At 38.3% G+C, this 16,959-nt stretch overlaps 2 protein-coding genes and 1 long non-coding RNA gene across 6 annotated transcripts in view; 2 read left to right on the top strand and 1 right to left on the bottom strand.

Annotated features, from left to right (window-relative positions):
* The window catches only part of LOC117941518 (serine/threonine-protein kinase DCLK1-like), a 27,818-nt gene extending 16,264 nt beyond the window's left edge, over positions 1 to 11,554 (bottom strand). For 2 of the 4 annotated variants that reach the window (XM_034866528.1, XM_034866535.1), the window contains exons 1-4: positions 11,235 to 11,551; positions 10,472 to 10,854; positions 9,881 to 10,227; positions 1,717 to 1,816 (exon numbers count right to left, since the gene is read on the bottom strand). In XM_034866528.1, the coding sequence (XP_034722419.1) occupies positions 1,717 to 1,816; positions 9,881 to 10,227; positions 10,472 to 10,832 (808 nt within the window). In that variant the 5' untranslated portion in view covers positions 10,833 to 10,854; positions 11,235 to 11,551. Of the gene's footprint in view, positions 1 to 1,716; positions 1,817 to 9,880; positions 10,228 to 10,471; positions 10,855 to 11,234 lie in introns of all 4 variants that reach the window. The other 2 variants (XM_034866547.1, XM_034866541.1) reach the window with 2 other exon arrangements.
* The window catches only part of LOC117941631, a 24,947-nt gene extending 7,988 nt beyond the window's left edge, over positions 1 to 16,959 (top strand). The window contains exons 2-3 of the long non-coding RNA XR_004655936.1: positions 2,548 to 2,554; positions 16,647 to 16,959. This is a non-coding gene — a long non-coding RNA (uncharacterized LOC117941631). The remainder of the gene's footprint in view (positions 1 to 2,547; positions 2,555 to 16,646) is intronic.
* On the top strand, positions 11,697 to 15,511 carry LOC117941622. The gene is made up of 6 exons (XM_034866585.1): positions 11,697 to 12,245; positions 12,969 to 13,079; positions 13,288 to 13,432; positions 13,516 to 13,580; positions 13,694 to 13,761; positions 13,898 to 15,511. Exons 1-6 carry the CDS (start codon positions 12,223 to 12,225, stop codon positions 14,701 to 14,703), a joined length of 1,218 nt encoding a protein of 405 aa, XP_034722476.1. The 5' UTR covers positions 11,697 to 12,222; the 3' UTR covers positions 14,704 to 15,511.

Here is a 16,959-nt window from a genome sequence, read left to right as displayed (position 1 = left end):
TACCCTGCCTATAAAAAATGTTCTGCCTTTGTGCTATTGTGACGCCCAGCAATGTGTGTTCATATTACATGGTTTAATTTTAGATATTTTGAATAGTCAGCATATTTATATTGCTTTAGAAGGGCCTCAGTTCTTGCATTTGGTATACATTTATTTTGTAAGCTCTATGCCAAAGTTCACCACAAGGGGGCCTAGATAAAGGACTTTCTCACCAATCTGCCCCACACAGTGAGACTGAGCCCCAACCTCTCCTCCACTTGCACGCTGAGCACCGACTCCCCACAGGGTTGTGTGCTGATCCCCCTCCTGTTCTGTCTCTACACCCACAACAACAACCTCATCGTCAAGTTTGCTGACTTGGTCGGACCCATCTTATAAGGGAGACAAGGCAGCCTACAGAAAGGAGGAGGAGGAGGCCTGGTGTTTGGAGAACAACTTCCTGAGGGTCCTCAGGAAGCACAACCTGGATTCCAACCTTCTGCTGACCTTCTACCGCTCGTCCATCAAGAGCCTGCTGACGTACTGTATCACAGAATGGTACGGCAGCTGCACCGTGGCAGACAAGAAGAGGCTGCAAAGAGTTTTAAGGTCAGCACAAAAGAACATAGGCTGCCCTCTCTCCTCGCTGATGGACATCTACAACTCCCGCTGCATCAGCAGAGCAGAACACATCAAGGACGGCTACCACCCAGGCTCTGATCTGTTAGACCTGTTGCCATCAGGAAGGCGCTACAGGTGCATCAGAACACACACAAGATAACAGACTCAAGAACAGTTTCTTCCTAAAAGCCATAACCACTCTAAACTCTCACATATGCACTGACTTCATTTCACAGCCTACCCCAGGCCCTTCTTCTTCCCACCTACTGTGCAATACTTATTATATAATATAAGAAACTGAAATCCTGTGTTATTTCATTGCTGTACAACATTTAAATATTACTTGGCAATTGGAATTCTGTGCAATTACTGTGCAATATTTAGTCATTTAATTTCATTACAGTGCAATATTTGATATCTTTGACAACACTGAAAATTAAGAAAAGAGTGTTTGGAATGATGTCTGGTCTGATGTACATGGTGTCATATATTCTATTGACAATGCCATTTGGTAAAGTTTGGCCTCTTCATATTTAAACAAAGATTTGAAAAAATCAAAAGCACAAAGTAAAAGGGCACAAGGTGCCAGCAACACATACTGTTTATTAGAGGTGCTGCTAACAGTAGGAGCAGTACCAGCATTTGAAATAATAGACATGTGATTATAAACTTGCAAGAAGCACAATAATAGTTCCATTTGATTGGCATATTCAGTATTTACAGTATGTGGGGCACAAATAAGAGTGGTTTAATAAAATGCTATTTAAAGTGTTACAATTAGATGGTATGCATAGCTACTAGGGGTGTGCAAAATTTTTTTAACTAAGCTTTACAGTTTAAAAATTTATTCATTGCATTGCAAAAAAAAAAAGAAATTGTTACGTGTGTATATCACATGTGAAAAGTAACTACATTTTTTTACATACTGTGAATTTTTTTTATTGAAAATGGATTTTGAATTGAATCTTGAGCCTAAAAATCAATATTGAATCATGACATTTTCTTAATTGTGCACACCTAATGGCTACGGTGGGGAAAAAACAAAGCCCAACAAAGAATTAGTCCTACCCTTTCCCCACTGAGCAAGCCAAGCCTCATAAATGAAAGAACACTTACCAGTTTCATCCAAGTTGAAGTCATCCTGATAACGGAACTTCTCAGGCCCACAGGCAAAGAATATATCATCTTCCCCAAAAAAGTCCTGAAGGCATGTAACCTGGTAAAGATGGACATGTTTCTCTGAGTTATAGTATAGAAACAAGTTTGATATTTCATGTCTCCTCAGTGAAACATAATACATCACCATATACCCTTCACCATACCTAGAGATTGGCCTGGGGTACTTTCCATAAAATCATCTCTCAATGCAAATCAAACCAGCTATTAGGCTAACTGAAATAAAATATCAGGATGCAAGGTATCCGTTAAAGAACTGGCCTTTAATTTAAAAATCTGACTGCATCTATGAGAATTTAACATAGGGGTGTGTTTACTTATGTCCCCTATATTTTAAGACAATGTATTTATTCATGATATTTTATTCATTCACAAAGAACATTGGTGACCTAAAATGAAGGATTCCAATTTTTTTTTATTCCCCTTTTTAGTCAACTTGAGCATGGGTTCATATTAATATAAAATATAATGAATGAATTGTGGTGACTGCGCTCACATGTGCAACATGATCCTTAAAAAAAAAGAGAAATAAAAATACACATTACATTGGTTACACTGATTAAATCTGTTACTGAAATCTATACATTGATATGCAGTTTCTATCTATGATTATGAAGCAAAGTGCATTCAAACGGTGCAGTACAGTTTATACTATAATATATACAGCACTTACTGTAAAGTATACACCGTACTAGAAGTTTTAAGTCCAAGGACACATGGGAGAAGTGATAGAATGACGGTGATTAGCTTCGGAGCGAGTACCGACTCTAGAGTCATAGTGAGAGAAACAAAGAGTCTCCCCTGTGCTTTCTGACCACAGTGGGAAACCTGCAGCAGGAAACGTTAACCCTCTCCTTGATTTCATGTTTATGGAGAAGAAGAATCGGGAAATGAGTCGGGGGGAAATACAACGCCGCCATGCCACGGCCGAGCAACGTGCGTTGCTGCAACATGTAGTTACATTTCTCGAGATGTGCACGTCAGGCTATACTACGGCGTAAGGTCCGGTATAGATGCAGAGGAGTCTGCCGTCAATTCTACGCACAACCATAAAACGGCCTTTAGCATACAGCTGATACATCTCCTGTCATCTATGGAGGCACAAAGTTGAACTGCTCCTCTGCCTGGAAAGTAGGGCTGGGCATTATATCGATATATCAACACTGACATGAGCTTTTACAGGCTACAATACAGTAAAGTGTGTTCTAAACGTACCAGGCTTAATAGCCGTTATATTACTTGCCTTTAACCCACCTAGTCATTTTTTCCACATTACTGATGAATCTTTACCAAAACTCATTGTGTAGATGGTATTTTTTCAAAAATATTGTGATATTTGATTTTCTCCATATTGCCCAGCTCTACTGCAGAGGTTATGTTGGTCACTGACCTGACTAAGCCCTGGGGTACCAAGCTCTCAAGTTCCAAAGAATGAGTTTGTAAACTGAAAATCCAAAACAAACATTACTGTAACTTTTTATCTTTTTGAAGCTACCCCTGCCATGATTTGTCATATTTGGGACAATCTTCTCAAATCTTGATTATTTAAACATCAGTACAGATGTCCATCTACTTTCAAGTCATTTCAGTGTAAAAGAGAGAAGACAATGAATTAAGTACCACTGGATTAAAGATATAGGTTTGCAATTGCAGATATTCAAAATGGCCTAAAAAAAAGTAAAAAAAGTACAAAAGGGAAATAAATGCTAACGTGTGTACAATAGAGAATATGAATAATGAAATTAACGTGTTGAAACATAACACCAGTCATCAGGGAGCCAATCACATCAAAACACCGTGGGCACATTGTTTCTCAAATAGAATTTGTGTTGCTAACTTAATCTACAAAATGTGCCTAAAATCTCTGAATTTGCAATAAGCTGTTATATGGTTGAAAGTTATAATAGGATGGTTTTTAACTGAACATGGCCACCACATACTGTGTAAATCAACAGAAATTGATTAAAATCATTTTCACTTTCCAACAAAGAGAAACTGGATGACTGAGTTGAAGCATTTGCTGCTCTAATTAATACAGAAATACATCACAGTGGGTGCAGTCATAAATAAATGAAGATGCTGATGGAGTCATGACCTTCTCCTCAAACGGGTCGTTGATGTTCTTAACTACAGCCAGAGGATGTTTTCATTCTTCTACATAGGGGCAGTCCCAGGAAAAACTAACAAAAATGTGATTCCAGACTGATATTAGTTATGAAGTGGACATGTATATATTTTATTAATCTGTGTTAAATGATGCTATTGAGTAAAACACTGCAATAAAATAAAGTCCATATTGTCACCTTACAATGATTGTATTCTTAGTGTCTTTTGGAGAACAAGGTTTAGAAAACTGAGATATCAAGACAGCCAATACAAAACAATATGTACATAAATTATAAATGATCTCCTCATTAAGAACCATGGCGAGTTCATAAGGAGTCTAATGAGATGAGATAAGATTTTAGACAGAGTACAATAAAATGCTAAGGCTCCTTAGTTAAAAATTTGAAAAATATGCTGGTTTTCATTGTACAAATCTCAGGTTATTTTGGTAGAAATGTACCTCACTGATACACCAATGATAAAGATAGTACATGCAGATTTAATATTCCTTTATCCAAAAAAAAAAAACAGCAATTTTTCTGCAGGTTATTATATTAAACCAAACCGCCCAAAGGTCATTCAGCCATGACATCTTATAATAAAAATTTAGTAGAAAGGGGGGCTTAATTTGGCCATTTATTCTGCAGACACCCCGCTCTGACAGCCCCTGCCCCCACCCCTCCTCCAACAGTGTGAGACCCCAAAGGGAGGAGAGCTGCGGAGCCATTGCCAAGGAGACCAGACAGAATCACAGCTGAGTTTGAGATGAGAGCGGCTTTAATATTCCCTGTCAGATCCTATCTGGAGCACTGGGCAGTACAAACTGCAGACAAAAGAACATTGTCCCCATCAGTCTAGGTAAGACGGAAAAACATGGAACACCCCATCAGTATGACAAGGTAGTTTGAATTCTGGTTTCAGCCCTTTGATGGATGTCACCCCCTCTATCTCCCAATGTCTCTCTTAAGCAGTGTAATAAGGACAATATTTTAATAATATTGTTCTACAAGAGACGGTTGCTACTAAAGGGGCAAAAGCCATTAACAGAGATCTTATCAACGTTGCACTCTCAAATGTTTAAGAGTTACAAAATGTGGATTCATTTATGTAACGTCTTAAACCGATTTAATTTAAGCCACTCTTTATATTTTGTATACAACTTAGAACCAAGAAATTCAATTAATCTTAAATTGCCTATTGTTTGCCTGAACCACTAGGGAAAAAAGGAAACCTTAAACCTATGATGAACAGTGTAACTAGGGCAATCATGACTGTGCTGCTTTATATTGATTAATGTCTGCTTGCTGAGTGACAACACAACTCCATCAAGCCTACCATCCCCCCCAACTCCCATAGTCCTTGCAGTCCAAGAGCATCCTGTGCAAATATTGATTCTCAGGGTTTTATCTGTGTGTTGCTACTGAAAGAACACAATTGGAAGTATGCGTGTATGCTTTAGAAGCTAATCAATCTCAACCATGGTAAAGACAACAGATTTCACAAAAAACAAACTGGTAATGAAACATTGCTTTAACAGTGAACAGGTGGAGCTCTCCAGGGTGCTGAATCTCCCCTTTATGCAAGACTGAACACAGCACGGTCACTCAGCTCATTTTCAAATGGTTTTAGTTCATTTTGTTAAAGGTGCCAATTGGTACAGTTTGAGGGCATGCTTTACTTTCCTTTTTAAATTTTACACTGCAGTTCTTATCCAAAGGTAAATTCCAATTAGGGTAACTACTGTGGCAATAAACTCCAGATTCTGATCTGTTTTCAGGAATTAAGGACAATTTATTTGCTATATCTTTACTTGTTTTTCATACTGTACTTTATGCCCATGTCTGTATGCTCAAATTAATGTCCAGTAGAAAGAAGAGTATATTCAAACATAATCCAAGATTCAAATTAGGTCTGCTGCAGAATTCTGCAGACATAACTGCAGTTGCTGCACAGACAGATAAGAGTAATAGCTGCCTCAAAACGTGCAAGTCAGCACTATGAGGACAGCCATAAGGACAAACAGACAACCCTAGCACACATGAACCATAAAAACTAGCCCACACACTTCAGAAATTCTAATTACATCACCTTGTCTTTGAGGTTCTATATTAAGCCCTTGGTTCTAACAATGTCTGACTTTGAGCAGCGGAAAATAAGACCATTTTAAATCCTTTTTAGAAAGGCTTTTCTTTGACAAAACGTATCACCATAATATGGGACATGAGTTGGTGATGTCATGTGTACTACTGCTTTACACAATATATTATGAGTCAACATTTGTAAAATACATGTTAAACTGGCAACAGGTGACCATGAAGTAGCAATGTTATCAACTATAATTAAAAATATTTAACAATGTTAAATTAATGCATATCCTATGTTCTACAAATATCTCACAGTACTTTTATACATTTGACACTATGTTAAGTTTCTGCAGTTTTCTAATTATACTACAGCAGGAACCACCAGTTTAGCTCAAGGAGAATTAGTCGCCTCCCAGAACAAAATTAGGACAACAGAGAAAATCTCTTTACACCGAATGCATTAGGTCACCGAGCAAGTCCATTGTTCTGTGTTTGACAGCCAAGTCACAGCAGTAAGTGAGAGGAAAGCCAGACAGCCTCGTTCACCCCTTTAGTTACAGTAAAAGATTTTGAAAAAAACTAAAGGACAGGGTTTAAGTATTGTTTTTGAATGAAATGGCAAGAAAAGCACTATACAAAATTCACAAAGCTAGAGTTGAACCAGATGGCAATCTTTCTATTGTTCATAACCATCTCTGCCAGATATCCTAAACCAAAAATGACAAGGTTAATGTCACAGAAATGCAAGTGAAAATCATTTGATCAGCATGGCACGTGTGGTATGAGCAGGGACCAATAGAGATTAATTGTGGGAAACCATGAAGAACAAAAGTTTAGTTTTGTTCTTTGGCACCTGGAGCACAATAAATCTCATGACCACTTGCACTCGGAATCAAATTTCTAAAGCATGAATAGGCTGAAATTTACACCTGTTCTGTGCCAGTGGTTGACATCTACTTCAACAGGTAATGTTGACTCTAAAACACAGAATTTAGTGGTGAGAATAATACAATTACAGAGCAGAGCCATATCCAATATAGCGGGGATTTGAATGCCATGGCCTACTTCTCCTCAGATGTAATCCATCAGGCAAATATTCTCTGCTTCATCCCACACACACCACAACAGGCCACGCCATGTTTTTTGCACCAAAAGGCCTTATCTGCATTGCTTTTTTCTATCTTATACATTTGTAGTCATTTCAGTGTGGATAATGTTTTATAAATTATCACTCATCTGAGATTTAAAGTACAGCCCAAGACCATTAACTTGACTGTGCCCATTTGGCCGAGGATCACAGCCATCAACCAAAGCCACCCACTAAGCAGATCCACTAATAGAAACATGAGTCTAAAATGAATGTGAATAAACATAAACTGTCTATTACTTTTGCAGTAGAAGAATTAAGAGGGATGAATGAATGTGACTGCCTAAGAATATCAGAAATTCTAAAAAATTTAAACTGTAGCCAATAAACTGATACAAGAAATATGTAACAAGCACTTATAGCATTTCAAGTAAATATATAGGTATAGGCTATAATAAGATAGCTGTGCTTGGAAATTTACTTATTCAAATTGGAAAAAAAAAAAAAATCTTACTAGAATTAATTGTTCACAGAGCGTCCTTTTCTCAGGAGCAATAGCACAAGCAGGTCATTTACCAAAAGGTTAAGCACCCATGAAACCAGGCTCTGTGATGCCAAAGGGAGTTTTTTCTGCCATCTGTCACAACTTGACAAAAAGTACAAAAAGCACAAAAACTAGAGCACAATGCTGCACTACCAAGCACATAACAGTAAAGCTTAGATGAGATTCAAACCACTAACCAAAGTAGAGGTGGAAAGTACATACATTTACTCACATTACTGTATTGAGTAGTTTTGTTGTGTAATTTGTATTTTTGAAGTAGTTTTTAAAATGTACTTGATTATGTTTTGAGTCAACAATTTTGCTACATTACAAATACTATCCTTTACTGAGTCACACACACACGAAATTGCGTCCAAAACCACTACACGAGACCTGGGCATTCTACTTTTTGTGCAAATGAATGCAGCTTCTTTTCTGGTTGCAATTAAAAAGAAGTAGAAGAAAACTACCTTTTACTTGAGTAATTTTTCAGATAGGTATTTTATACCTACATCCAAGTATTGGTACATTTACTTGAGTACAATATTTTATTACTTTTTCCATCTCTGCAAAATAGGCAACAAAACCTGGCAAATACCTGGTGTGAAAGATAAATGCAGAAGCACAGACGTAAATTCTGTATCACTTTCACACAGTAAACATGGACATCTACCTCTGATCCATTGCAATTCCATACATTTATGCTTTGCTAACCAATCTGTATTCCTAAAATAATTGAGGATTTGGGAAGGCAGATTTGTTTGTTTGTATGAATCTCCAACCTTTCCCTCTACCATTAAAGAATGGGACCTATCCAGGGATTATACCAGCCATGTGCTTCTTTTTTGTCACAATGTGTGTAAAAAGGCTGACAGACCAAGCACTGCATCTATAAGCCCTCTCACACTACACCTACAGTCCTGCCATTACTACTGCACTGCTCTGCCGCAGAGGCTGTTCCTTAGCAACCAGATCAGGATACCATAGAAACCATCAGAAGAATAAAAATGGAAAAAAACTCATATTGTGATAAGGATACTAATGTAGTGTGCAGATTAGAATTTTTTATAGGCTTATTTAAAAGCATATTATTTCTGTGGGCTGTTAGGTAACTAATTTGTTCACTCAGCTTTATGTGCAGTTGCTACTTTAGTGTTGTCCATCAGTAACACTTCAAGGCCTACATCCCAACTAACTCATTAAGTGAATACCATATCCATTCAATAGTGTGCTACTATTTTGTAGGATAATTAGATAAAGTCCTAGAAACCCCATTTCTCGTAATAAATTTAGCAAATATTCCCAGGTGACTTTGAACCTACTGGGTTGTCTCTCACTGTGGGTAAGGAAGCAATTCTTAGAGACATGAATAACAAAAGAAAAAGTTCTGGTTCTTCTTTAACCTCAAAACTCCCTCACTGTGCTCTATAAACTCAAGAAATGTGTACCACGTCTTCCTCAAGATGCCTATGCTAGATACCGTACAGTACCATTAATGGGAAGACAGAAAGTGGAAAGAACATTTAAACCTAACCAGTCTCCACTACCAAATGTATGTCCTGCACACAGCAATGCTATGAACAGATGAAAAGGTCTTGCCAGCCTCCTTTGGCTTCTATCCAAAAAAAGCATCCAACAAAAACATCCTTTCTTCTTCCCCACTAGTGAGCAATTAATGTATCAGTTGTGTGAGATAATGGTACTTTCAGGTAGAGTGCATACTGTGAAGCATATTGGAAACAAATCTGAGTATAGGCTAGGTTAGTGGGTTAACATCTCTTAAATTTACATGAATGTGGTAACTTTACAAAAATGCAGATTAACTCATGTTCTCACTCCAAGTTAGGGGAGCACTGAAAGCCACACACAGAGAGAGGTAGGGCACAGGCCTATGTGACTTTTGAACACTTAAGTAGATATGATTCCCTAATTAACTGCTATACACTGTTTTCACACATTAAATGCATACATGCTGTAGTTACACAACTAAATATGGGCTGTGTACTTCAGAAGACGGCAGCATGACACAGCTAACATGTAATCACATTCACTGCAATGTTAAATTACTTTAACTTCAGAAAAACTAATTTAACAGTTCAGGCCGTGTATTAGAACAATTGGTAAACTAAAAAAAACAACCTTATTTTATTACCCCATTATCCAAATGTAATTTTCTCCAATGTACCCATTTAGAAACATGCTTTTCTACTAGAAGTCTGAAAAAAGATCAAAAGTGAATTTCACAGAATCAGCACTAGAAAACTAGAAACTAGAAACACCTACCATCTTGCCGTCAACAGTATATAGTCTTTTGACGACTCCAGAGTCCAGCTTGATGGCGTCTGTGACGTCAGTCATGACTTGCTCAAAGGAGTGGGCAGTCTTCTTGTTGAGCAAGATCCTTACGGCCTTTCGAGGCTTTACTCCACTGCGGACAATGGTTACCAGTTTGGGCTTAATAAAGTCCTTGCCCTCCCTGGTTTCTGGGGATCCAGTCTTGGAGCTACCAAGGGAAGAAGGGTCACGGAGGGCTGCAGCAGTCCTAGCACCGACTGCCCAGTTGGGATTTACATTCTTTGTGTAGTCTAGCATCTTGAAGGGTTCTATGGATGCACAAACATAGCTCTCCCCTGCAGAAAATAAATTAAAGACATTTTCTAATTTTCCACAAACTAAAAGGGATAAAGATAAAGGAAAGATCCCATCATAATGTAATACAGGCTTATAGTGCTCTACAAGACTGGGGAAGTCATACATTTTGTTTTGATCTGCATCAGCAGTTAATTGTGGTGGTGTGTGTCACTTCGTTGATTTCACATCAAACTATTAACTACATCTGGGGCAGAATTACAACAATTGAGGAACACTTCTCACCTTCCACCAGCTGGTCCATTGAGGTGATCTTTGATGTCCCTTCAATGGTATATATGGTCCGCACACCTTGTGGCAAATTGACATTATCTGACAGAGATCTTGTGAGGTCAGCCAGGAGTGCTTCAATAGACCTAAATCTCTCCTGAGAAATGGCATACACAATCCCTTTGAAATAGCGGTCCCCATTGCGGTAGAAACGAATCTTCTTGGCCTTCTTTTCTGAGATGAGTGCTTGCAGGGTCCTGGTTCTGTACAGGCTGCAGTGAGCGCTATGAGTGGGACTGGGGAGCCCATTCCCTCTTGACCCCCTTCGGGTATATCTCTGAGCCTTTTCCCGCTCATCAAAGTGCTCCAGCTCCATGACGGTGCAGTGCTTTTACACCCTAAATATAACAAGGAGAATGCTTAAGCCATTTAACTTAAACTTATAAAATACATGAAAGCATTTAGGCGTTCTGTCAGTTGCTTACACTGCTGAAATAGCTTTGATGCAGCTGGTGTGGTACACACATAATTAAGTAACATGTCACACCCATTTCATGCTCCCTAGAGTGTCTCAATTCAATTTTTAAAGCAATGTTATTCACATAAATCTGCAGTGGATAGTACAACAACATGGTTATGGCTCTTAATTGATAAAGCTTATGATAGGTCTGTGTGTGTGTCTATGTATATATATATATATATATATATATATATATATATATATATATTATACCAAGAAACGGTATATGGATTTTCTTGTTCTGGTGCAATCTCTTACCTTTGAGGTGAGTACAGATGCAAAAAAAAACGTTTATGTAAACAGAAGTGGTGTCAATTAATTTGATACCTTCGCATAAATGAACCATGCGTCCCTTTGTTGCCCCTGTGATGGTGCTCGGTCTTCTTTCGTGCCTGCCGTGTGTCTCCTCAGCTGTGTGTTCGCATGCAGTGAGGAGGCAGGGCTGTAGCCGGTGTCCTCCACGCCCTCCCCTCCCCTACTCCTCCTACGCCATTGCAGTGATTTACATCGGACCGCTCGGGTGTCAGCCCTCCTCGTGCACGTTGCTGCCATGGCGCGCACTCAAACAAACCTCTGTGCATGTTTTGGCTAAACAGTTTAACTGAATAATGCGCGTTCACGTTGACCTGCTTTAATAACCTTATTTAATAAAAAACAATCCACTTATCACTATTAAATTAGCTCACAGTCACCGAAAAGCGTTGAGTTCGCTTGAAGCTACCCAAACATATTTCACCACAGCAGCTAGCTTCAGATTAACCTCACCAGCTAGCTAACGCTAACTAACTAGCACACTGACTGAGTGAAAGTTAATGCTATAACGCTAGTACAAACAAATGTTTAAAACTTACCTTTTTCAATGATTTTTTTTTTTTTAAGTTGGCTTTTTAAAAGTTGGTTTTTGCTAATTGGTCTTCAGTTTATAACTTTGTCTTAGTGTCTAACGTTAAAATAAACCAAGTACTAGCTTAAGCGGAATTTTGCTAATTTCCGGTTAACGGATATGGTTTTCCGCTAGTGGAAACAGGTTTTAAAAATGCCCACACAAGGTGACAGAGCAAAGTAACATACTGGAATTACAGACGGAGCTTAAACTGCCCTATACATTTTCAATGGCGACCAGCCCACACAGGTGTAGGTGATATGTTGTAATTAATTGGTTCAGTCACACGCCGAGCGCGTGGATAAGCGTGATGAGAGGGTGAAGGACGCATTCCACACGGCAACTAATAAACATCACTTAAGAATGAGCAGAAGAACACCTAATGGGTAATTTGCACGTGTTTTTGAATCAAAATCTTCACAGCAGACTGTCATACTACCATAGGCCTACATCTTGGAGGAGTCTTAATGTGGGAGTGGGTTTAAGGCACTTTTTTCAGTATTTTTTTTATGGCTCAGCATTTTTGAATTTGATCATGCTGATGCAAACAATTACTTTATTACAAATGGCTTTTGTCCAGCTGGCCTGCTAAAAGCAAAATTGGAAAGGTTATTTTCAAAAAGTCACTGTGCTGATCAAGCTGTCCTACTGAAGATCTTAAAACAATGGACAAACTTGTTAAGAAGTTGACTTATAGTAGGCATATAAGGGGACCATTGATCAGTTGTAGTTGTGTCTTCCATAAAGTGTGAAGATAGGTCTAGATAATTTTTAAATACTGCCCTTAAAGCTTAAAGACACAGTAAACAAGTTTTTAGTGAATATCTAGAAGGTAACCCAGATATTTAGAGAAGCACTTTTAAATCAGATGTAGCCTATGTTACAGCATGTTAAGTGTTAAAAAAATTTTTTTAAGCAAACCGGGGAACAGGTCAATCCAATCAATTGAAAGATCAATACCACCGGGTTTGAGGTTTCATATGATTGTCTTATGCTGTACAGTTTTTTTGATATTATAAAAAATAAAGACGTATAAAAGAAACTGAACACTTTTCATCTTTACTTGTTAAAACCTTAATATCTAATGAACTGTTGTTGTTTGCACTTAGGTCCAAGGATGATCTTAAAGATAAAGCTACTAGAGGGAAATGCTACACCTCTTTTAAAAAGGAAAGTGAGCTCCAGGCTTCTCTTCATTCTTGCAAGGAACAGAAACGGAGGTTGGGCTTAGATGATTCCAGTTTGTGTTCTCATCAAAGCATCTGAAGCAGTTTTCTGCAGAAATTCTTGTGTTATCGGTTCAGTCACGGCCATGTTGTACATTATGTTAAGTTCTTCTTGTGTGTGTCATAATCCGAATTTGGAGAGAAAATCAACAACTTGTTGTGTTTACTGTACATATTCACACATTCTCATGTATTTTCCCAGGCTTCAAATTAGAACATCTTGTCGACGGTTGTGTGATCTCCTGCCCTTTGTCGAGGGTCAGTTAGACACAGCGACCACATTAGAGCTCACTGCTAAGTACACGAGCTACCTGAAGCAGACTCTGCCCCCGAACATTCTGTCTAAAGTAGGTCTACTGCATCCCTTTTGGCAGCATGGAAAGATCCTCTTTTGGCTAATTTTCGCAACTTGATGTCTGGTTTTCCACAGGTTAACAAAGCAGTTGAGGCCAATATGAATTGTTCGTCGAACGTACAAATGCCACAGAAGAAACGGTATAAACTGTCCAAGCCATAGAGTTACTAAGACTGCGAAAGTTCCATTTCAGCTTTTAATATCACATTTGTAAAAGCGAAAGTGCTAAGTGCAAAATATTTCTTTCCCACAGCAGAACAGTTGGGCAAAAGAAGAATACTTTACCTGGAGCAAAGCCAGCTGCTAAGAAGTCCACTAAGGGTATGACTGTTTATTAACTTTACTTCATTGTATCAGTTGATGCAGTATTGAATACACAATTGCCAAAGAAATGAATTGCATTGTAAAGAACCTTGATTGCAGTGTGAGTTTACCAAACCGTAGTATGTCATTTTAGATCATGTCTCAAGAAGATGCACTCAGCAGATCTGCAAACAAGCGACTCAACCATCTAGCACAGTAACCAGCCCTCTGACAATGGACCAGATGCTTCCTCCAGCTGACAGCCTGACGACAGCGCACGCCCCGCCAATACTGCTGGACAAATCTGTTGTTCCCCGGGGACAAATGCTGCCAGTGTGCCAGGATCAATGTCTCTCTTCCTCGTTTCAGTCTGTGGAAAAAAACTGGATCAACCTGACCCCTGCATTTATTAACCCTACTTCATGTGCTTTCCCACCTGCAATGATCCGCCCCACGTTTTTACCACAGATGGGCTCACACCCATCTTCAAGCCATGTGCTATGGGACGTTGATCCCGGCCTGGTGGAGCCTGTTGCTCTCCCATCGGTGAATTTCGGCCAAGCCTACAGCCCACCTGACCCCACCACAGTAGCAAACTTCATCACGCCCCCGGTAGAACAAGGTCCGATCCATTCATCTCTAGTTGGCACAACTGACAGCGATCCAGCAGTAGATTTTACAAACCAACCACTCATCCCGTTTTCTATGTTTCAAAGGGCAACCACAAGTTTTAATGAGCTGACACCTGAGGCTGGAAATGTGCCAGTGGCAGATGCTCTGTGTGATTCAAGACTCCTTCAGGAGAGTGACCTGTGTAGCAGTAGCCCGTTGACAGACAGTCCACAGGATGTGGTCAATCCATTGTGGCTGGATTTGCTGTTAGATACCAATGGTAGCTTGTGCTTCCCCGATGCTCACCTGGTAAATGTTGTTCTTTCACCATACACCGGGTCCAACTAACTGTCCTATATCACAGATATGTGAAATACATACAGCCAATATTAGAGAAATAGTCTAGATGTTGAGATATGATGTTGAGAAAGTGTTGCTTTTTTTGTTCTTTAATACATATGTGAAAGATATATTGAAAGTTAATGTTTTTTGTTCACACATAGTGAGCTAATGCTCCATTGTTGGGATTTGCTTATAAGGCAAAGTTGCTTGGCATGCAACACATGACTACTGTCATTGTTACGGCCAACAAATGTTAGCTCATAGTGTCCATGAGGTCATAGTGCACAGACCCCAATAAATACATTTGAGTAAAAAGCACTTGCAGGTTTTCCCCATTTTGTTGTTGTTAAAGATGACTTTTCAGATTGTCTTTAGTACTTTTTTCTTTCTACAGAACAGTGTAAGAAATGGCAGCACTCTGCCTCTTTTCAGTTTCTGATCTAAATAAGTTATTTATTGAAACTTATTGACTATTTTAAAAATTGCCAATTCATATGTTGTGTTACATAACTGGGAAGTTATTGGCTGACTGAATATCTGTCACTTCAGTTATGAATAATAAACACAGTCAATGTTAATCTTTGCAATAAATGTGTTTGACGCAATGTGCAACTGCAATTATTTTCAAGACTAACATTTTGAATTGAATTTGTGTTGACTCATAAAAATGAGAAATGGAAGAATTTTGAAAAATAATATTTTGGAATTCCTCATTTAAGTAATTAGTATTCCTAATCAGAATATTGGACACTCTGAACTGTATTTTACATACATATTTTACACCCTGGTCACACAAGAAATGTGAAACATTTGGGATTTCTTTGTTAAATTCACAAGAAACATTTAGAGAATCCACCATCAGTATGCTACTGTAAAAAAATACTCTAAGATGTTATTAAACATAAAGCCACTAGATGGTATTAGGCCAACAAATTCAAGATTGCATTTTCTGGATTTAAACCATGGATGTATTAAGATTGAACAGAATAAAACAGAACAAAATTGATAGCTGTGAATCAACAAATCTTTAAAAATAAAAACAGAATTTCTTGCTTATTTAAACATTTTATTTTGTCAGAAAGTTCCTAGTATTTCAGGTGGTTAACGGTCCCATGACTTGGTACTTTTTGGATGCTTTTATACAGGCTGTAGTGCTTCTCTAATACTGTATCTGAAGTCTCCAAAATGTAGCCTTGGTGCAGAATTACAGCCATTAGAGCCACTCCCACAATGAGCTTTCTCTTTCTCATGGGCGGGTCAAATTCTCTGGGGGGGGCAAAGCAGAAAAAGGGGAAGTAACCTTTTCCCTTATGAGGGGCATTGGCCGACCATGGGCAGGCTGGGGGGACACATATTCATGTTTAAAAACCTCATAAAGTGAAATTTTCCTGCCATGGGATCTTTAAGAAATCTTAATGCACAACTAGAGTATTTGAAAGCCACATGTAAGTTACATTTACCTGTTGAGGTCTTAAAGCTGAAGTTTGAAAAGATTAAGAACCAGATCACACGAAAAAAAACTAAAAGTTAGCATCACACTTCAAAATTCACATTGTTAATGTTTTGTCCATCAAAATAAGATGTAGATTTGTATATGAAATACTGAATACGTGGATAGAGCTGAACTAAAACGCAGAAGACAGCAGTGCACATTGTAGGAGAACACAAATCTACAATCAGTTTAAAGGTTTTAGAGACATTAACATTTTGTAACACCCCTTCATAGACACATTCATAAACTCTTGTATTGAGGGTCTAACAAAAAAAACAACAATGGACTATAGAATCAAGTTTTACAGCTTGACAATAGATTTCTCTATATCGTTTGATGTTTGCAGGCACAGTAAGCGGCAATGATTACTTCTTATTTTAAACACAACAGGGGAAAAACAATATAACAGACACTTGTTTTGTCTGAAACAGTTATATCCAAAGATACCAACACACAGAGAATATTAATCATTCAGTCATAGTGTATAAATTGCACTCACGCTATCGGGAATGAACTTAAACACACAGCTGCTTCCCAAAGATTAGGACAGTTTCCAGGGTATGTATATCAACAATTCAATGCTGTCTTAGTACAAAGAGCAGAGTTAAACTGTTATTTTCCAAAAAATGTGATAACTGAATTTGACAGTGCGTATCAATATAATGTAGGGGCGTACGATTCAGAAAATGTCACAATCTGATTCAGAATTTTAGGCTCACGATTTGATTCAATGTCGATTTTCAATCCAAAAATGATTCTCGATTAAAAAA

This window comes from Etheostoma cragini, chromosome 3, assembly GCF_013103735.1.
Source record: "Etheostoma cragini isolate CJK2018 chromosome 3, CSU_Ecrag_1.0, whole genome shotgun sequence".
NCBI lineage: Eukaryota > Metazoa > Chordata > Actinopteri > Perciformes > Percidae > Etheostoma > Etheostoma cragini.
The sequence above is the reverse complement of the archived record's forward strand: the minus strand, read 5'-3'. Positions and strand labels throughout refer to the sequence as shown.